General features: G+C 22.2%; 2 protein-coding genes across 6 annotated transcripts in view; both read left to right on the top strand.

Moving 5' to 3' along the window:
* The window catches only part of LOC129606063 (uncharacterized), a 41,596-nt gene extending 35,368 nt beyond the window's left edge, over window positions 1-6,228 (top strand). The window contains exons 2-11 of the mRNA XM_055516126.1: window positions 474-679; window positions 765-1,962; window positions 2,020-2,148; window positions 2,240-2,345; window positions 2,410-2,983; window positions 3,047-3,257; window positions 3,315-4,053; window positions 4,130-4,320; window positions 4,379-4,851; window positions 4,933-6,228. Coding sequence (XP_055372101.1) covers window positions 474-679; window positions 765-1,962; window positions 2,020-2,148; window positions 2,240-2,345; window positions 2,410-2,983; window positions 3,047-3,257; window positions 3,315-4,053; window positions 4,130-4,320; window positions 4,379-4,851; window positions 4,933-5,150 — 4,045 coding nt within the window. The 3' untranslated portion in view covers window positions 5,151-6,228. The remainder of the gene's footprint in view (window positions 1-473; window positions 680-764; window positions 1,963-2,019; window positions 2,149-2,239; window positions 2,346-2,409; window positions 2,984-3,046; window positions 3,258-3,314; window positions 4,054-4,129; window positions 4,321-4,378; window positions 4,852-4,932) is intronic.
* An 8,300-nt stretch (window positions 6,229-14,528) lies between these two features.
* The window catches only part of LOC129606153 (uncharacterized), a 31,189-nt gene continuing 22,753 nt past the window's right edge, over window positions 14,529-22,964 (top strand). For all 5 annotated transcript variants that reach the window (XR_008696752.1, XM_055516286.1, XM_055516284.1 and 2 more), the window contains exon 1: window positions 14,529-15,270. Coding sequence is in view for 4 of the 5 variants with exons in the window: in XM_055516286.1 (XP_055372261.1) it covers window positions 15,216-15,270 (55 nt within the window). In the remaining variant the exon portion in view is untranslated. The remainder of the gene's footprint in view (window positions 15,271-22,964) is intronic.

Raw genomic sequence — 22,964 nt, forward strand, 5'->3', positions numbered from 1 at the left:
GGTATATCGTAAGGAATAGAATAAAATTGGCAATTTTTTATTAAATGTATTAAAAAGATCTGCTATCAGCAACAAAAAACCACCTTAAACCTAAGATATTTGAGACAAACACCAATTGTTAACTAGAAAATTAGCAAGAATTATAGCGATAGAATTCCATAATTTATTCTGATGATTCCCCTGGAAAACTTTTAAAAACTTAATATGAGACACGAAAGAAGTTGTATCATTAGCCATTAAGGGCTATTATAGGCTATTTATTATAGACCATCAAGTATTTTAGTATTATATTGTTTATATGTTGAACGGTGGCAAATGTTTTTACTCCGACATGAGATTTCAAGCAACTAATATCATTTATAAATATAAAATATTAATCAAACAATTATTTATCCAAGTACACTGACATTTTTTTTATTTTTAAAATAAATTGAATGACAAGTAGTATAAAAATTTTACTTTTATTTTTTCAGGTCACCTTCATATCAATTGGCTGAAAAAAATAAGGATAACACAAAACAATCAAATATACAAAAAGGAGCTCCATTAGCAGATCCAGAACAAATTTCTGATTTATCAACAGCAGGGCAAAATTTATTACAAGCAGGAAATCAATCAACTACAATTCATTCCCCAACAAATGGCAACATTGGTAATAAAGGATCTTCAAATCAACATGGTAAAAAATTTTCTTCTTTCATTCCAAATCTATAAACAATATAAAAATAAATTTAATTACATATGTATATATTTATTCTTTTTAGACTCCGTAACTAGCACACCACAAACTCTCGATGCACCATGTGATATACCACAACCAGCATTTGTTAATAATCTTCCACCAAATTTAATTACATTGCAAGGTAAACCAGTAAATAGTCGACGAACAGAAAGAGACAGAAAAATTGTTTTATATTTATTATCTGCTGATAATGAACACAAAAAAGAAAAATCAATATTACACAGCATATATCCTAGTTTACAACAACGTGCCTCATATCGAGGATTTGAAGTTTTGATATCGAATGCACATGGAAATATTGAGACTGATAGCAATTATAATAATAGTACAGCTAATGGCAGCAATAATAGTTCAAACGATAATATGGATGAAGAGAAGAAATTAGCAAAAATTTTAGATATAGATAAATGGACAGATAGACCACATGAAGCACAAGGTGGACATGAAGAAGCTGCCAATTGTTTAGCTGAAATATCACGTCATTCAAATTTCTCATATATTATACCCGTATTATTTTTGGGTACATCGCTTGGTACACCGCTATTACCATTAACAATTGAAAGTTCAGATTTTACAAGCGCATTAAATACAGCGGATACAACTAAAAAGAAATCATTATTAGAGAAATACTATAAATTAGATAGTACAGCACAACCACCATGTTATCGTTTAAATTCAACATTTGCTCAATCACAATTATCAGATTTAGATGCAACCAATTCTGAATTAAATGATTTATTAACAGCTCTTATTGAAATTTTTTCAAAAGAATTAAGAGACTCATATTTAACGACGGTTGTTGAATTAGAAATTAACAATACGGTATTGATTAGTCAAGAATTATCAAAACGTTGTGTTTGGGTACAGACTGGTAGTCAACCACCTAAATTGTCAGACAATCCAACATTATTAGAAGTTGAAATGAATCGACGTTTAATATCAATTCATAGCGACCTTAAAAATCAATTATCAGAAAAGAATTTAATACGGATACCACCAACAATACAAGTTCAAGAAGATCAATTAGCTGCAATAATGGAATCTTTAATAAATACTGTAATTGATGCCATTGTTGAGGAGCATGCTCATAAATTTTCAATACCAACATGCACGTTTGGTGTTGATAAAAGGCTGTTAAGTGAAATTGAAATGGTTAGTCAATATTCAAAAGTTTTAGGACAGAATTGTGCAAATTTTGCTATAATGGACAAAGTAAAAAGGTACAAAAATCTAAAGTTTAAAATTTTTAAAAATTTATAATGAATTTTTCATTTTAGTTACTTAAGTGGATCAACAGCAGCTCCGTTAATTATTTATGGTACCGAAGGATGTGGAAAAAGCGTATTAGCTGCTAAAATTATGCATACTGTACATGCACTGTTACCAGAATGCAGTTTGATTTTAAGGTAGCCAACCATGTTCATCATATTTTGTCTTATTAGTGCCCCCATAAATATGCTATGAATTTTATTAATTTTGTTTTATATCTTATTATAGATATGTCAGTCTTACCGATCTTTCTAGACATTTAGTTTCACTAATTGGTTCCATAGCTGAACAAATTTCTGTAATAACATTAAATGAACCATGCCGAGTTAATCATGTAAGTTACAATACAACTTTTTCAATATAATGAACGTATAAAAATTTTATATTTTGTTACGTAGACTTTAGAAGCATATTCAGAATTTATTCGAACTACTTTAGAAACAGTTAAACATACTCTAGTTATTGTAATTGATTCTTTGGATGAGTTAATCGGTACTGAAACTATAAGTTGGCTTCCAACAAAACTTCCATCAAATATAAAAATTGTGATAACAACCGCAATATCAGCCAAATCATCAAATTGGTTATTAGATAAATTGAAACAAACCGATATACCAAAAGAAAATTATATTGAATTAACAAAATTCTCTGATGAACAATGGCGTGATGTTTTAAGTTATGGAGGTGGCGATTTTTATGCATCAAATGGTACATTACAATTACCAGAAAAGTGGCGTACAGCGACAGATAAAACACCATTACAAGCAAAAGTATTATGGTGGCTTGCGTGGTTAGGTGTATGTGATATTGAAGATACCACAACCTCAAAAATTGTTGAAAAAATTTTCGATACACTAGAAATAAAGTTTGGTAAAGAACTGACAGAATTTTTGATAGCAATGATTGTTGCGGGAAATGGAATTTTGGAAACAGATTTAATACAACTTTTGGATGAATCGAAAATCGTAAAAGGTTTGTAAAATATATCTTGATATACTCTGAAAAACCATAATTAATTAATACACATTTAAACAGATTCTGTTGCATCCAAAGCTTGGTTTAAATTCTGTTGGCTGATGGGACCAATGTTATTGCACAGTAATTTAATTATAATGATGGATAAAAAAATTAGAATGGCTGCATCCCAACGATATAGTAACAAAGTGAATGAAGCACATAAATTACTTTTTGATTTCTATACAAAACAAAATTTAATATTTTCTGATAAAAAAGGAAAATATAAATGGTAAGTGCAAGAAGGCAAATATAAATATTTTTTAAACTTTTGTAATTAAATTTTTAGCTACAATGAACAAAAGCTTCTTAAACTGCCTTATCATGCATTTATGATTGAATTAAGTAATAATCAACAACAATCAATAGCAGCAACAACAAATTCATTTACAAATTCAATATACCTAACTGATTTACAATGGATTCATGATAAATTAGTTGCAACTGGATGTGTTCAAATACTTAGTGACATATTTTTAGCTGAAAGCCAATTAAATAAATCTGGTTTAAAATTAGATAGTCAGGCTCATTTGATAATATTGAAGCAATTTATTGAAACACATGTACCGGAATTAAATTATGATGGTGACCAATTTTATACTCTATTCAATAGCTACATACAAAATTCATCAAAAACAAATCCAATCATATTAAAATCAAATATTATAAATAAATGGAAAGAATATTTAATTGGTATTAAATCAACGTATTTGGAAAGATTAAATCAATTAACACCCAGTAATGAAGAACAAAATGGTCCAAATATTGATGATAAAACAATAGATGATAATGACAAAAAGACGCGTTTTGATAATATCATGAATTTAAATGGTAAAGGATATTTTGTTGCATCAATAAGTACATCACGTGAAGAAATTTGTGTATGGGATGTTTCGAAATGTAAACGGGTTCGCACATTAAAAGGCGTTCCACAACCAACTTCTATGTGCCCAGTTGGTGATTATGGAGCAGCTGTATTATGTAAACGAGAAATCAAAGTTATTGATTTAGATCAGGGAAAATTCAAGGTTAATATTTTGTTTTACGGAATACATTTCAATATATTCTATGCTTTGAAATTACTCATATATTGCCGTATTATAGGTTACATTAAAAGGAGTTATGAATCAGAAAATGCCATATTTTGGCTTACATAATTCAACGCATTTAGTTTGTTTGTCACGTAATCGAATGTATGTAAACCTTATGAATTTAGAAACTGGCGATTGTGTAACAACATTTAAAGCAGGTGAAGATAGATTCTTAAATTCATTATTAGTCTCAGGAGATGGAAGGTATTATATTTAAAATTTAAACATCAAGAAATTCCTATTACTATTTCAATATTTTTAGAATTCTTGTGTGTGGTGATGAAACACAAAAACCTTTTCCATTATTGGTTTGGCATTTATCACAACGTAAATTACTTTATGATTTACGTATACCACATCATGATTTTATAACATCATTATCAGCAATCACGCATGAAGGTTCATATGTATGTGTTGTTGCAAAAGAATTAAATGAACCGACACCAAATTTTATTGTTGTATATGATTTACAAAGTGGAACATTATTTAAGAAATGGAAACCGTCCTGTAATACTGTATCATTAGCCATATCACAAACAAATGCATGTGTTATTGCTGGTCTTGAAGATGCAAGAATATTAATATGGGATTTAGTAACTGGTAATTGTCGTTGTACATTACAAGGACATAATGCACCAGTCACATTATTGAAACTAGATCCATTAGGTAAAATATTATTGTCAGGTGATGAAGAAGGCAGAGATATGTCAATAAGATTATGGGAATTGGATACAGGTAAAATAATTTAATAATTCGTTTTTTTTTTCGCAAAATTAAAAAATTGTAATACAAATTTTTTGTTTTTATTATTTTTAGGAAAATCTTTAGCTGTTTATACACCACCAGCGAAAATTTCCACTTGTGAAATATTACCAAATGGAAAATATATCATATTAGCATTACAAAATCATATTAATTTAATGACATTAACATTACGAAATTATTTAGAAAATGAAGAAAAGGATATGGAAAATGTTATATATGGTAGCGCAGATAACGATGGCAAAATATTTGATTTAAAAAATGAAAACTAAAAGAATTTTAACTTACAAAAAAAATTTAGAAAAGACAAATTAAAAGGAAAATAGAAAATTATAGAAAATTGAAAAGACGAAAAAGCAAAAAAAATTATAAAAAAAAAAAATCATAAATTTGTAAATATTTTTTTTGTCTAAAAATATTTTTATTACTACAATTAATTATTTAAAAACAGAAACAATGTCGCTTTAAAAAAAAACCCTATCGCCAAAAAAAAAAAGAAAATATCAATGAAATTTCATTAAAATTTGCCAGTTTTTAAATATTTATGCTTTTCTTTTTAAATATTTTATTCAATAATCATTGATTATAGTTAAAAAAAATACAAGTAAATTTAATTATAAGTATATGAAATTAACTTTAATGTAATACGAAAATTAAAAAAAAAACAATTAAAGATTACTTAAGTAATCATTAAATTTGAAATCAATATGAAAAATCCCAATGTACAAGTATGAAATACCCAGAATTAACAAAAATTTATAGTATACGGTATATCCTTATATTTATAATTGCATTGTAATATATATTCCAACAAAATTCAGCAGATTATGACCTGAATTGTATACAGCACTATTTAGATGTCACACGAACTGCCTTCATAATTCGAATGATTAAGGCAAGAATAAAGCAGAGCAATACAATACTCAGACTAAAGAAATCTAAATTTATGTAAACTAAAATTAAAAAATATTGTACTGACTGCGCTAATAGTATCAAACGATCATTAATGTATAAATTACATAAATACAAAAGAAAAAATACTAATATTTCAAATATTTTCCAATGAACACAAATTTTGTAATTTTTATCCAAAATCTATTAAAATGTGGTATTTTCAATTAAAAATATACTTCTTTTTAAATAATCTAAATTTATAATTTATTATAACAAATAAATATTGTTCGTATTACAATTAAAGTTAAAATAATTATTTTTAAAAATAATGCTGGCATTTATAACATTTTACAAAACATTTTATATTTATTAAAAATAAAATTAAAAAAAAAGAAATTTAATTTTAAATTGAAATCAACACAAAAAAATAATTATAGAAAAAATAAGAAAAAAAAACAAAATATTTCAATTGACCAAGACTTATGATATTTAAAAACACAAAAAATGAAAAATTATTTTAATTAAGATTAAATTTAAGTTCAAAAAACAAAAGAAAAATAAATTATTTAAAAAAAAACTATATAAGAATAAATTAAAATTAATTATTACAAATATATAGATGACATACAAAATCATTAAAATTAATTTAAAATATAATTATGTTAAAAAAATATTCAAAAACGTAAAACACACAAAAGAAAAAAAAACAATCGCAGAACATTAAATATAAAATAATTAAGATTTAAGAACAACATTTCTAAATTTTAACTTTTAAAATTAACTGTTAAAGTGTAGTATAAATTGTATATTTTAAAAATAAATTCTATTAAATATTCATAATAATTTACTACGGATAAATATTCTTAAATTAAATTGAAAATAATAAATTATTTATTTATTTATATAAAATTATATAATAAATTATGGATTTACAAATTTAATTTACCAGAATAATATGTAGTACCAATAGAATTTATTTAAATAATAATTTTTATTATTTTTAATTTCATCTATTATTCTAAAGCATTATGACTTTTACAAATTATTTCAATTATTATTTCATATTTTAAATAAACTATATGAACTGTATATCATTAAAAAATTAAAAATTTTTTGTTTTTGTTTAACATATAACACGTGCTTCAAATGTAAATTTACAATTATATTGTTGTTTCTTGATGTTGTCGCATTTTCTAGTTCGATTTCTCATAATTTACTCTTCTAGTGAACTTTTAATACTAATCATATTTATTATTTTATTTGATTAAATGCAACAATAGTATTAAATTCATTTTCTGTAACAACATTACTCTGCAAGCAAATTTAATATTTTTGATTGTATTAATTAATTCTTAATAGATTAAGATAATTTTTACTAATTAATTAATTTAGAAAAAGAAAAAAAAAATTTTAATTTCAATTCGTTATTAATTGTAAAATATGTATGTATATTATTGCAGAGAAATTTCGACTACTTTGGATCAAACTGATCTAATTCAATACATCAATCAAACTGATGAGATTCGAGGATATTGAATTTGTTTAAAACATCAAAATTTTAAAATTAAATACAACAATACGTAATAATAATTTGAATCTTAATTTATATATTTTTAAAATAAAATAAATTTATAAATAAGTATCCGTAGTAAATTTAAAAGCACAAAGTAAAATGTCAATATATGTAATAAAAATAAATTACTAATGATTTTAGCACAAAGCGAGAAAAAATATATTATTTATGAAAATAATTAAATATTATTACCATTTATATAGCTTAGTTATATACATTATGCTTCAGAATGGGATATTATTCTCAATATTTAATAATATACTATAAAAATATATTTTGCAAATGTTATTAAACTTTTAAAAAGCAGCACTTTATAGTTTTAATTTACTATGTAATAATAATTAATGATGCATGCAATCATAACTAAAATATTTAAATTTATATATTATTAATTAATTTAAATTTTAATGCTTCAAGAAAACTATTGTATACTGTTATGTTCCTATAATTAAAACAACTATATTAATTTAAAATTCAAACACATAAATAAAAAAAAATTCAATATATAAAAATAATATTCCATTCTGATATTTCCTTTTTTTGTTTGTTCCTTTAAAAAAGCACAATTTTTCATTTAAAAAATTAATTCTTCTAAAATATTATGTTATATAAATAAATATTTTAAATTATAATTAATAAAATGAGTAAAAATATTTATTTTGTTAATTATAATTTTGACTAAATATGTAAAGAAAAACTATAATATTAAAAATGTCACAGAAATTATTAGAATAAAATTATTTTCTTTTTTTAATAATTCCAGTATAACAAAAAAATTTAAAATATTGACTTATAAATTTGGAAAATGAGGAAAAAATTAATACTTACTAAACAATAATTAAAACTTTCAAAAAAACAAAGAAAAACAAAATTTAAAGTAAAATAAATTTAAAAACGTAGTCAAAAATTTTAAAATTTGATGTAAAAGCACAATATTTGTATATTACAATTTAAAATCACCTAGAAATCAAAAAAATGTTTTTTAAACACTTAAATTTAAAACAATATTGTCATATATAACTTTCCTTTCATAAATTCGATATAATTTACAACACAAGTTTTGCTATGTTTTAATTAAATTTGTGAAAAATATTAAGAAATTTAAAAATTTCGTGGTCGTTTCTCAGTATGTCAGAGATTTGACGATCATAAGATCAATCACATGATTTTTCAAATGACAATTATCTGCAATTAAATAATTTTCGCAATTAATATTTTGAAAATTATTTTAATAAAGTAGAAAATTTAAAATTTAAAATTAAAATGTTTAATCATAATTAATTTTTCCACATGTAAAAATAACTTTACTTTTAAGGAAATGCAGAAAAAAAATTAATTAATTCAGTTGCGTTGGCAATACAACGTCATGTCGTGTTGTAGTAATTCATAATTAATGTCAGTTGGACGCATTTGATATACTGAGAAATGGCTTGTAACGTGTGTAGGAAATTTTTTTTGAAAGAAAAATAGTTCTGGTATATTTAATTTCCCAAACAAATTTTAATAATCAAAATTTGATGAGTAGAAAAATTCTTAAATGTCAGTTTATAGAAAAGTTTGTCGCACTTTCGTGTATCCTCAAAAAGTTTATATTTTTTAAATCTTTTAATTTATTGATGCGATTTATAACTATAATTAAACAATATTTTATTATGTGTTTATATTGAAATTTTAAAATAATTTTATATTTTAACAAAATTCATTTTTCTTTAATTTTAAAAATACATATATAAATTTTAATATTTACTTAACAATATATAAAAAAAAATCAGTATAGAAACAAAATTTCCGAAATTTTAAAATCATATAATGACCGTCAAGCTCAAAAATTATGTTGTGAAAATAATTTCGATATAAATATTATGTATTTATATGTACATATATCTGTACAACAAAAAAAAAATTAATATATTATGTAAGTGTATTTCCAATTTAATTAAAAATTATAATTAGAAATTTTAAAAATTTGAAATTTTATTTTTAAATGCTTTAGAAATGAATATATATATCGGTTTAAAAATATTCAATTTCAAATTTTTAATTTAAAATTGAAATTTAAAAAATTATTTTAAAACATAATTTTAAAAATTTTTTAACTTTAAAAAAATTATATTAAAATTTTTTTTGAATTACTAACAAAAACAAAAATTAAGTCACAAAAATACATAAATTTCAAAAACAAAAAGAATTTTAGGTTAAAAAAAGTTATTGAAAATACAAAATTAAAATTCTTTTAATACATTTTCTTTTCACTTTAATTTACTGATTTTTTTGTTACATACAAAATTTTGAATTTTAAAAAAAATTTGTACTAATTTTTATTTGTTTAAAATTAAATTATTAAAATTAAAATTATTTATTAAAATTATAATTAGGTCTTTTGTATGAAAATTAAAAATAAAAATGCTTTAGAGAAATTTTTCATATTATTTCACATATTTATGTATTTATAAATTTTCAATTCTTACCATCACTGAACTCATCAAACAACACTATTCAACAAGAAATGTATGATTATTATTTAATAATTAGCATTAATTATTTCATTCTAAAAATTTTTGATAGAACATTTTTTTTAGCATATTTGTTTTTAAATTAATACTCGTATAGGTTATAATCGCTTCAAATTTTTTTCCTCATAATTTAATCTAAAAAAAAAATAATAATTTGAATTTATATTTCTTTAAATATAAGAAATTATCCAATAATAAACAGATATAAACTACCTAAGTAAATAATTTCATTAAATTTATGCCATAGCTGCAAATTAATTGTAAATTTATCAAATTAAAATTTATTCCATCAAAGAAATTTTTGTTTAATTCAAAGCCTCCTCAAATATCTTGCTAATTCACAAATTACAGATTAACTTATTAAATATTATAATTATTTAATAAATTAATTTTAATAAATAAAAAACTTATTAAATACTTTATTTTTGATATTCTTAAATAATTTTATATTTCATACTTTCCTGTAAGTTTTCAAAATAGAATTGGAAATTGAAAATAGTTAAATTAAAATTTCATTTCAAACATATTGTTCCGATAATATTAAATACATATATACTTAAAATGGAAAACAAATACAAAACAATAAATATGAAAAAAAGAAGAAAATTTTAACAAATAAAAAACTTTAAAAAAATCTACTACTATTGCATTTTAAATGATGAAAACAAAAAAAATTAAGAAAAAAAAAAAGAAATATTTTTAATTTACATAATAAAAAATCATTAATTTAATTAAATGTTAGAGTAAAATTAAATATTAGATGAAAAGAAGAAAAAAACTACATAACAATAAAAAATTAAATAAAAAAAATTAACATTAATTAAATTCTCTTTAACTGTTAAATGCATAACTATAAAATATTTGTAAAAATAAAATACTAAAACAAAAAAAAAATAAAAACAAAAAAAATTATAAAAAACGATATAGTTAATATTTAAAAATGAAGAGTACATTAGAAATTTAGGAACAACAAAAATACAAAACAAACAAACAAAAACAAATGAAAAACTCATCTGGAATGAGAGATAGAGATGTAGTTTTATTTATTTTAAGTCAAAAATACTATATACATATACGTATATGTAATATATTCACAAAAACAAAAAAAGATATGTGCGAAAATCTATACTTGTATACATATACGATAATACATTTATAATTATAAAATACCATAAATGTGACATTAAAATTTAAAATATAATTAATTACATTAAATTGTAGAGGCTGGCCCTTTACGTTATTTAAAATTTAAAAATATAATGTTAAGAAAATTATAATTATTAACAAAAAAAAAATAAAATAAAAGAGAAAAACAAAAAAAAACATAAAAAACAAATCCAAAATCTGAAAAAAATGAAATCACTTGAAAAAATTTTTAATAATTGTAAATTATAAAAAATTGAATTAAATTACCGGGAATATGGCAATTGAATACAAATTGAAGGAAAACGATTTTTGAAAACAAGAAAAAAAATTTTTATTTAACATTTTTTTTTATATTTTATAACAGTAAAAACATAAAAAAAAGGTTGGAATTTATGGAGAAAAAATTATGTGCAAAACAAAAATAAAAAACATCTTTTATAACAACTTTTTTTTGAATAATTTTTCTAGTTAATTTATGCTTTTAATTTTAAAAAAAAATTATTAATAATCTTCAGAATTCTGTAATAGAGTTTCTGTAAAATAGTTAAGCGTTATGTACAAGTCACTACTTTTTTAAATTAAATTTTATTAAAATTAAATATTATTAATTAATTTATAAATAAAAATTTTTATCTTATTTTAATATTAACATTAATAATAAAATAATTGGAGAAAATTTTTCTTTTCAATATAACAAAAAATTTTGAAGCATTTACATAATAAAATATAAAAAAGAACGTAATAAAATAATTACGTTAACAGAACACGCAAAATAATACAAAATTTTCATTTTGAGTGTTATGCGTCTCTTGCATAAAATTGCGAGACGGAAAAAATGAGAGTAATTGTATGCAACTCAAATATATTTTTCTTTTATATTAAATTAACGTCTCGTTCCCACCTTTTATTTTATTATTTGAACTTAATATTATTAAATTTTTAAAGTATATTTTCATTCAATAATTTTTTTTTATGTACATTTTATGAATTCGATAAAATTGGCTAAGCGTAAATTTTAATATCAAAATCAATTAAAATTAATTATTATATTAATTAGTAGATTAAAAATTAATTGAATCTAGTTTGGAAAATTTTAAATTAAATTAAATTTAAAATAAAAATATTATTAGATCTAAGCATAACTAGGAAAATTATACTAAAAAAAAAAAACAAAAGAAAGAGATGCAACCAAATTATAAAAAAAAAATAAATATATATACATTTTTTTTTCGATGTGTGTTCCAGTAAAATTTAAATTAAAAAAAAATTATAGAAAAAATAAAAATAATTAAAAATAAAAAATATGGAAGAAAGTGTTAAAAAAATATAAAACAGAAAAAAGAAACAAACAAAAATGATGAAGAAATTGGAATTAAAAATAACAAAAATAATAAAAAAAAATCTACAATAAAATAAATTTTTAATTGTGTTTTATTTCTAATTTGATTGCCAAGTACCAGCTACACTATTTATTTTTTTTTTGAGGGTTTTGATTTCAATATAAATGGTTTTCAAACCTTGTCGAATGCATTTGAAAATCTGCTGGGAGATCAATGAATATCTTTAATAAAATGATAATTTTACAAAATGTAGTTGAATGCAATGGGGCCAGCTAATGATCAAATGGAAGAATGCCTAATTATTAGGTTTGCTATGCACATTAAATTTTTCTTATAAAAATATTTTCGAAAAAAATCTCATTCATGTCAACAATTTTGTTGAAAAAAAATCATCAACTTTAAAAACGTATTAAGTCAGAACTGGTTGATAGAACTGAATTGTTTATATAACTGAAAAAGGTATTTAAATGGACAAAATTGTGCTCAAAAAGTTAATTTGTTTGATTTTCAAATAATATTCTATAAATATTTTTTTTTTGTTTTTTATATATTGGAACACATTGTGTACTGGGGAATTTAATTGCGTACTGGATGTATTATGAAAATTGTACCCCACAAACGCTGAAAACATAGATTCAATTCAAAAATTACTCGTTGTAATAATAACCACGGTCCGAAATTCATTCTACAATAAAAAAATGCGAATACTAAATGTAGTGCAAAGATCTAGTTTTAAGTTTTTTCTCTGCCACAAGACATGCTTTTTTTTAAATTTAAAAATTTTAAAATTTGAAAATTTAAATTTTCTTAAAAATGTTTTTTCCGAGCCACTGATTATTTAGAACCTCCAGAATTTCCAGACTGCGTAAATATAAAAAACTTAGCTGAAGTTTTTCCAAAATCTTTAAAATCGCAGCTTAGAAATTCAATATTGAATTTTCAGCGTAACGTAAATAAATGTAAACACTCACATAGTCACATTATATATTTTCAAATAAAATTTGTGTTAAAATTTGTATTGTCTTCTTGTAAGTGAATATTATTTCATAGTAGTCAATATAATAATATTGGGCTCACATAACTGATCGTTAATGTGTGTGCATATTAATACAAATGCAAGTCCACTAAATAACTTTTTTCGATTAGAAAAACTTGATACACTGTTTTACGAATTTCCTTAAAATTTTAGTATTGCACATTTATCATAACTACTTAGCAATAAAACTTTGACCTTGATACATATATAATTTTTCTATATTCAATTGCTACCACTTGAATGTTCTACATACTTACTATCACTTATATTATTATCTGTTTTATATTATCATTATGATTCCTGGCAAAATAAATTTTTGCAGATAGCCGATTTCCATTATAAATCGACAAGATGTACCTTCCTTATTATTCATGTATAAAATTATTCTAATTACCTCACTCTTTATTTATTTTGAAATTCTTTAAACCGTAAAATTAAATATCCTTACGATATAGACAAAATTTATATATATGTACGTACATATGAGTAAAGAAAGTAAACCAAAAAAGAAGAAAGACAATTTTTTGTTTAATTATTTATAAATTTTAATATTTGTACAATTTTCACCACAACTTAAATATTATAAAAGAAAAAAAAATGCATTTTTACATTTTTTTTTTTATCGTCTCTTTTTTTCATCACTTACATAAAAAGTAATAAAAAACCACTCATAATCATTGACACAAACCATTTAGCTCATTATATTTCTTGCGCTTTTTTTTCTTGCTCTCTTTCTGTTGCTATGTAACCGTACTCATGTTCTAATGTGTATGTTACTATACAATATATTTGAAAAAGAGGATAATTAAACTGTAGAATTTCTCATACTTTAAATATTTTATTTGGTAACAACAGTTGTTGTGTTTTCCTCTGTTGCTCCTTTGCTGTTTTTTAAATATTTACTCACTATCATATTTACCCATTATCATTTTTATTACTAACATTTATTTTTCTTCTTGTTTCTACACCATTGTTTTTGCCTTTACTTTATGTTTTTTTTTCGTTTTCATATTTTTAAAAACACTCACCTAGTTTTTTTTTCATTCCTTCTATACTTAATAAGTGTAATTGCGAGTGAAGGGAGAAAATTATCTTGTACAGCTTTTCATACACTAAATTTCATTTTTTATGTGCATTCGTGTGTATGCTTTGGTCGCGTGAAAACCAAAATTTTTCGTTTACCCGCTGGGAAAATTTAAAACAAAAAAAAAAAAAAATAAAAATATAAAGCAAAAAAAATTCTTTTTGTTCTTTTTCTTTATTCTAGTGAAAAAAAATATTTTAATGTTCTAATAGTTTTCTGGACAAAATACAAGAAAAAAAAGATACAAATTGAAAAAAAAAATCACAATTTCTTTATTTAACTTTTATTGCAAATTATTTTCTTTATGTTAATTAATTTTAATTGCATATATTTAGGCTAAAATAAGAAAAAAACTTTACTGAAAGAAAAAATTTTTCTTTTATAAATTTTGTTGCAATTTTTTGAAATTACGTAAACTATTTGAATTGGTGAAAAATCATTTAAAGAGAAAATTTTCAGGGAAAATTTAATTTTAATATAAAAAGAAAGTGAAAAAAAAATTTTTGTTTTTTTTTTGTTTGAAAAGTGCTCATAAAGAATAATAAATTTTTCCAATTATTTTCTTGTTCATTTCACATAAATTTTACATCAATCTAAGGAAAAAATTCCATTATTCATTTAAATAATTTATGACTTTCTGTTAAAATTTTTATAAATTATCAAAAATATTTAATATACACAAAATATATATATATATAGATATAGAAAAATAAGTACATATAATTTAAGATACACAATATAATATAGAATAATGAATCGTTTTTCGCTTTATTGGATATTATTTGCAGCCATATTGATCCATAAAAGTAAGTTTTTCTTTGAATTAATCAAAAAAAAAAAAATAACAAATATATACTACAAATATATGAATATATATATATATATATATATATATATATATATTTATTTTACTTTTCAAATATAAAAATTAAATTTTCATATACCATAATACCTTAAAATCCTGGATTTCTAAAAGTATAATTTATATTTAATGGTTGAAAAAGTCCCAGACTTTTAATAAAACAAAGAGGAAAGAAGAAAAATTATGAGCAAAAAAAATATAGAAAAAAACAACAACACTATAACTAGAGAAGGAGGAAAAGAAGATGCTAGATGATGTTGGGATATCAATCATTTTTAGCTTTTTTTTTCGCACTGTAATTTGTATAAAGTAAAATAATGAAATTTTGACCCAAATTTTTTCCTGAATTCTAAGAAATACAAAAAATAAGAAATACAAGAAATGTGTACACAAAATGAATAACTATATAAAATAGATCCACATTGATAGTTCTTCTAAAAAATAAATTTCGTTCAAATAATTCGATATGAAAGAGATTCGAGAGTTTTTATTTGGTCTATATGCTCGTGCTATAAATGTATTTTAGAGCTTGTATTAAAAGTAAATGGTTGGTAATATTGAAAACTAAATGGTGTCCGATTAAAATTATAACTTTCCGATTTTTATATATCAATGAGGTCTATTTCTTAAATCCAACGTCATTTCAAGTCTCTTACAAATCCATTTAGTATAAAACTACCTTTCAAAATAGTTGCTTTTGAAAAAGGATTTCGAAGTACTTTTGTGTATATTCCAAAATTTGTCATAGAAATATACCGAAATATTGTTATTCCAAATTTAAATACCATAAATTTCGGAATATAACTATATTTTCATGAAATTGTATCCGCATACTTACATATAACGAAGCAAATCCTAAATTCTTTCAATAAATCTCGAAATATAGAAAACAAGTCAAAATTCTATATCTTTCGTGTACTGCAATCAATTACATAGTACCTTCTTGAACACAAGACAAAAACAAAAAAAAAAGGAAAAAATTAATGAAAAAAATTTCAAAAGAAAAAATTTTTCATACAGTATCATATTTTTCTCTATTCTTCTGCTCCTTTCTACGTCCTTTATGTTTTCATATATATTCACAGTATATGTATATACAAAAAACATAAAATAGATTTTTACATTAATTTAATATACACTATGTACAATATACTTAGACCAATATAGCATATACACACATCATTTATTTAAATAGATCTATCAATCTCTATATTAGCATCAACATTTTTTAGAGTGTTTTAAAGACAACACAAAAAAAAATATTAGCAAAATTAAATGAGTCAATACTAAAAAAAAATAATATTAACAGAATAATGCAAATAAAAAAAAATTCTCTCAAATGAGGTGGTTAAAAATCACTCGAGAGAATTTGCAAAACATAAAAAAAATTAAATGATTAAAATGAGAGAAATCTTTTTTCACTCATAATATAAGAAAAATGAGAAAAAAATTTCTTTTCTATTTTGACTTTAAAAATGTGGTGGTAGCCATGTGATTTCCTTTTTGTTTACAAACAAATATTTTGAACACGTTTATACATTTTAATCACGTTGTTTTCAATTTTCTCTCTCTCATTCTTTTCTTTCATTTCTCTTCCACATTTCAAAATTACTAAATAATTTATATTAGTATATTACTCGTAACACATCATAACAATAGAAAATATTTTAGGCTTTATTAAAAATTAAAGTTAACAAACCTGGATCATAATGCAAACTCTTTATATCCTTAATATATTATTAAGTTTTCACTATAAAACGAAAACTCGTGTCTTTTGAAGATACTTAAGAATAATATTCGGATATTTTGAGATTTATAACTGCATACTTTTAGGGAACATGTTTAAATGTTTGAGAAACCTTTAAACTTCCTTTTTTATTGAAATTGCTTCTACATAATCTTGGTATTATTAACTGGAAAGTATTTTACCTTAACGACAAACAAGAAAATTGTGCGATTTGTCCTAAATTTCATTTCGAAAACAGAAAACTGGCAGTCAAGAAAGATAAATAAAAATGTAGCATATGTTATTATTAAATTTTTGAAAACAAGAACCATTCGATGGGTAAAATAATGAACTAGGAAAAGCGTTTTGAAACAATTTAATTATTATTTTCAGTGAAAGTTTAAATATAAAGAGTAAAATTTTAATTTTCTGTTTTTTATTTTTTAATGTACGTAAGCACATGTGCATGCAGCGAACTAAAATTATTTTTATTAATTTTAATAATATATTCAACTACTTTCTATTCTTAAATTGTTTCATTATTAAAAATATATTATCTCAAACCATCATCATGGCAATTTCGAAACTAATAACAATATTCTATTTTAAATTTGATAAGAACCTGTGGGTTTTTAATTCTTAAAATTTCTATTGTAAAAAAATACAATCATTTTATACTAGCTAGCTATATATTTTTACTGTCAATTATATTTTCTATCATATTAAAAAATTTAACAATCAAAAATTAATAAACACAAAATTAAAAACTATTAAATTTAATATTTAATTTATATCCTTGTATTCTGTAAATAATATTGTCGGCTTTTTAACATATTAAAAACGCATGTCTTCATCGTCTTAACTCAGCTAAGCTAAATAAACACAAAAGAAAAATAGAAAGAATGAGATTTGAGATAAAGGCAAAAACTAAAATTGAAAAAAAAGAGAAAACATTTTTTTTTTTTGAGTAAATTTTCGGAAGGTAAGCAAGAACTTGTCAAGAAAAAAATAAAGAAAAACGAGGAAATAAGAATAAAAAATAAAAATGTATAAATTGTTTAGAAAAACAAAAAACGTTGTTTAAAATATTCATCATCTTGAAACAGTAACAAGAAAAACCAAAAAAATAAAAAAAAGAAAGGAGAGAAGATAAAAGAAAGCAAAAAATACCCGTATAACTAAAATAAAAAGGATCATAATGTATATTAAAGAGCATAAAGGATATCAGTTATATGAACCGTGCTTATGGGAATAATTATCCTTTATGGGGTTGTACAGTGTTCTATTCCTTTTAAACGGAATATTTATTCATATCTTTTGTTTTTTTGTTGTTTTTTTTTATCAACATTTTTTTTTGTATATTGTATATTCCGGTTTTTATATTTTATATAGATATACAAGTACATATATAAATATTTATACATGCAAAATACTTATAAGAAAAACAACAAAATAAAAGATGGTAAAGAATGGATAACAGAAAATAAGAGTTGAACAAAAAAAATGTGTTAGATATGCAAAAAAAAAGAAAAAGAAACCATAATAAAAAAACACAAAAGATAAACCTGATGGAGCGTCATGCTTTTTTTTTCTTCTTTTACTCTTATGGTATATTTATATGTACATTTGTGTGAATGTGTGATTTATATAGTAAATACATAATATTTATGTACATAAATAAAAATATATTTAATGTTAACAATGCGTTTAATGTTTATTTGTTGTTTTGTGCTTTTTTTTTTCTTCTTTTTATTTTATTTTACTTTGCCTTTTTCCTTTGTTTAATTTGGGTCAATGTTATTCAAATTGTGTTGGTAAGGGTATAAAAGTGAGTGTAGTATGATGATATAGGGTAAATAAGTGTAGCGATTATGTTAAAGGTTTGTGTATGGGGTAAACCATATGTTTTTTTTTTGCTTTTTCCTTCCTGTTTGAATTTTATTTTGCATTTTTCTTTTGTTTTCTTTTTCTTTTTGTTTTTAATTTAAATCTTTAATTTCTCTCAATTCTTGTTTTCTGTTTCTTTGTTTTTTTTTTTGACTTCTCATCTTCTCACAATTAAACTCTTGTCATAAGTCTCTGAGGTTTAAGTATTCTTTTTTTTTCTTGTTTTTTGTTGTGTTATACTGTAATTTTATTTAAACGGTGGTGGTATAATAAAAATAATGTTGATTTTAATAAAGATTTTTAATGTTGATTATAAATAATAAATTTTATAAAGGAAAAAAAATAATTATAATTATAATGATGCGACGAGGTTATTAAGTGAAATGTATAAGATATAGAGTGTCCAAAACTTGGTAGTATTTTTTAAAGTAGGGTGAATGAAGTCACGATAAACAGTAAAATTATGAGGAAGAATATTGTTTTGCTCATCCTCCTACTAATTATAGACTCTCGAAATCGTAATATTTTTATACTGGTTTTAAGTTAGGGCTGCGACAGATAGTTGTGATAAAATTATTCTTAAAACTCATTAAATTTTGTTTTCAATAATATATTGGTTATTTTAATTTTAAGAATTTTTCTGAATAAAATTTCCACAAACTATTGTACCTTATTCACTTTTTATTGCTTAGTCATTTTTTGCTGGAATCGAAATCTTTTATTAATCTCTTATAAATTCTTATAATAAGAATTCTTGAAATTTTATTTTAATAAAAAAAATTTTTGCTATAGTACAATTAATCCGGTGCTCTTTTTTAAAAAGGTGACGTGAATTCTGGTCACTTTGAAACCGGACGGCATATCAATTACTATTCAGTTTTTTTCTTGGAATTCCATTTCTAGTCGCCTTTATTATAGAAGAGCTACCCACTACAAACTTAAATTTAATTGTATTTCTTTTATTTATTTGATTTTTTTCATTTTTATGTTTTGCAAAAGTATGTACATTTTTAATTATTAAATTTTTTGCTCACAAAACATCAAAAGCACTGTACATATGTATGCAATTTATAAAAATATTGCGACACTCAAACGAACCAGAAATAAAAAAAAAATTTCTCACTCCTGGTCTAGAATATGAAATTCTATGTATGCATATATATAAACAATAAAATGTGTATAACAGATATTTTCAATAATTAAAAAAATATTATAATTTTTTAGTTCAAATATAAGCAAAAAAATAATAATCTCCTTTTATACAAATACAGCTTTATTTAGCAATCAGAATTAATTATCTTTATAATGATTTTCTAGTGTTTCAAAATTTTGCTTTAAATTTTATTCTTTTTTGTTACCATTATGCGGTTTAGATTTGCGGATTTTGGAATCAAAAATTTAAATGACAAAATGAAAATATCATTATATTATTTTTTGAAATTTTAATATTCCAGTTATTTTAATGAAAATTTAAATTTATTTTAATGAAAACTTTTCTTTTCTCTTTCGAAAAAATTGTCGCAATATTTTCAATTTATTTTTATTAGGTATACAATAGAATGTCGCTGTTGCTTCAGCTTCACAATATTTCTTTACTTGATTTTAATTATTTTTTATATATAATTAATATGTACGTATACTATATATTGTATAATATATTGTATATTCGTATATACGAATATGTTAAATTTTCAGTATAAGAACATAATCAAAAGAAGTGATAATAATCACTATTATTTTTAATATTATTATTATTATATTTTTAAATGAATTAATCTTTTGTGTTTAATATCTAACATGTAATATAAACACTGTATACTAGTGTAATGTACTTAAATTACTGAATATATGCATATACATATAAATATCATATAAGTTTGCACGTATGTCTGCTTTATAAATCATGTATTTAAATATATATATGTATATAAATTAAACGTATAGTTCGTACTGAAAACTGTAACCCAATTAAAAGTATGTACATAAGTATGTATATAAGTATATATATATATGCACTTATGAATTATTTAAAGGATAAATATTATGTTATACTTGTATACAACAATATAGGTACATATGTACCCATATACTTTATAAGCACATTGTATTTTTTTTTTACTTGTTCTTCTTTAAGACAAAAGGATATAAGAAAACACACAAAATGAAAAACTAACAAAAAAGAAGAAAAAAAAAAACAAAACATATCCTTTAATCAGATTATAACGGCTTTTAAACACGAGCATTTTAATATTTAAATTCATGTTAGCTTTTATAGCATGTATTTAGAATATGAAAAAAAGGAAAAACTAAAAAAGAAAAATAAGTAAAAATAAAAGAAAATAATGAAAATATTTTCATTAAATAAAAGTTGTAATTATTATTGTACGAATAATATGTATGTACGGGTGCATATGATTCTTAGACATAGTATCTAAAAATTTCCAAAAGAAAATTTTTAATAAAAGATGAATTTATTCTGGTAATAGAATAAGAAAGTTTAAACTTAAATTAAGCGCGATTATTGATTACTTCTGAATTTTTGAACACAATGATTTCCATAATTGGTATAACTAATGAATTGTCATTTTGAATTTAAAGCACATTTTTACCAGTCTTTAATCGGTGTATCATATTTAGTATCTCATTTTTTTACTCACCGAATGAGAAACAATTGAGCAAATTAGACATATTTTCTTAATGTAATTTACAAATGAGAAGAATGTTTTCCGTATTTATGTATTTAACTCTTTCTAAAAATATACAGAAACATGTTATCACATAATTACTTTATTCTGGAATTTAACAAGTTTAATTGATATTCTAACATTTTTACAAGACATAATATGAAAAAATAAAAAAATCTGACTTGAAAATAAAAAGAATTTAATTAAATTGATGCGATTTAGAATGAGATTATTAAAATAAATTTGAAATTTTTATGATTGCAGTGATATAGGCAAGCTAGTTCCGGAACAGGTATGAATGAAATAGACACCGTATGAATAAAATCAAAATCAGACTGTAGATCAAAGATATATGTATGTTAAGTCTACATACTTGTACATCTTTGGCGTATATCGCTCTGAAAAAATTATTTTACTAAATTGGGACATTTAGTAAAATTTTAAAATCGGCCTCGTATGAATTACTCTATATAATTTTTTCTTTCTAAATAATGAACTTACAGTTACGAATGCAGTCTTCAAAAATTTAATTTTAGCAAATTTGAATCGTTTTGCCTTTTTTTTTACCAATTAAAATTTATTTTGAAAGCAATCATGATGAAAGATAAAATGATTTCTAAAAAAATGAGTGATTCGATTTGTTTAAAATGTGAGCTAATTAATATGAATTAAATAATAATGAGAATCATTATAAAATGTGAACAAATCGGCAGGTTTTAATGCTTTAAATAACGAAGTGAATCTTCAAAAGAGAAATTTTTCTACACTTACCGTTACTTCCTATTTCATTCGTTCTATAGCAGTTTTTCATCTACTATGTTAAAGTGAACTATAACAAAATTTGAAATTTCTAAATGAAGAAGGATGAGTGGAAAAGAAATAATGAAAAGAATGAAACCGAAAGAATACGAAAATTACATATTTAATTATTAATTCATAATAATTGAAAATTTATTTTTTAATATTTGATATATAGTGTTTAAAATTTTAAAGGCATATAGAGAAATTAATGCTTGATTTTAAGTTCAAATCACATAGAAAATTTTGCGATAGAACCTTTTTTTGTTCTGTTATTTTCGTTTGATGTAATTAAAATTGGAACTTTCTTGTGAACATGGAAATTATAGTTTAATATATTGTTTTTAACTTTGGAGGCTCCATCAGTGAAGTTTTATCTACTTTCTTCATTAAAGTCATAAATACATATTCTAAATTTTTTATACTGTACTAGAAAAAAGGACAGAAAATTGCAAAAAAACTAATTTTGGGAGAATGTCTGTCGCTCTCTGAGCTCCAATATTTCAGCTGAAGCAAGCTTTCACACAAATAACAATGAATATT

The sequence above is a fragment of the Condylostylus longicornis genome, unplaced genomic scaffold (genome assembly GCF_029603195.1).
Source record: "Condylostylus longicornis isolate FDR11 unplaced genomic scaffold, ASM2960319v2 ptg000017l, whole genome shotgun sequence".
Taxonomy (NCBI): Eukaryota; Metazoa; Arthropoda; class Insecta; order Diptera; family Dolichopodidae; genus Condylostylus; species Condylostylus longicornis.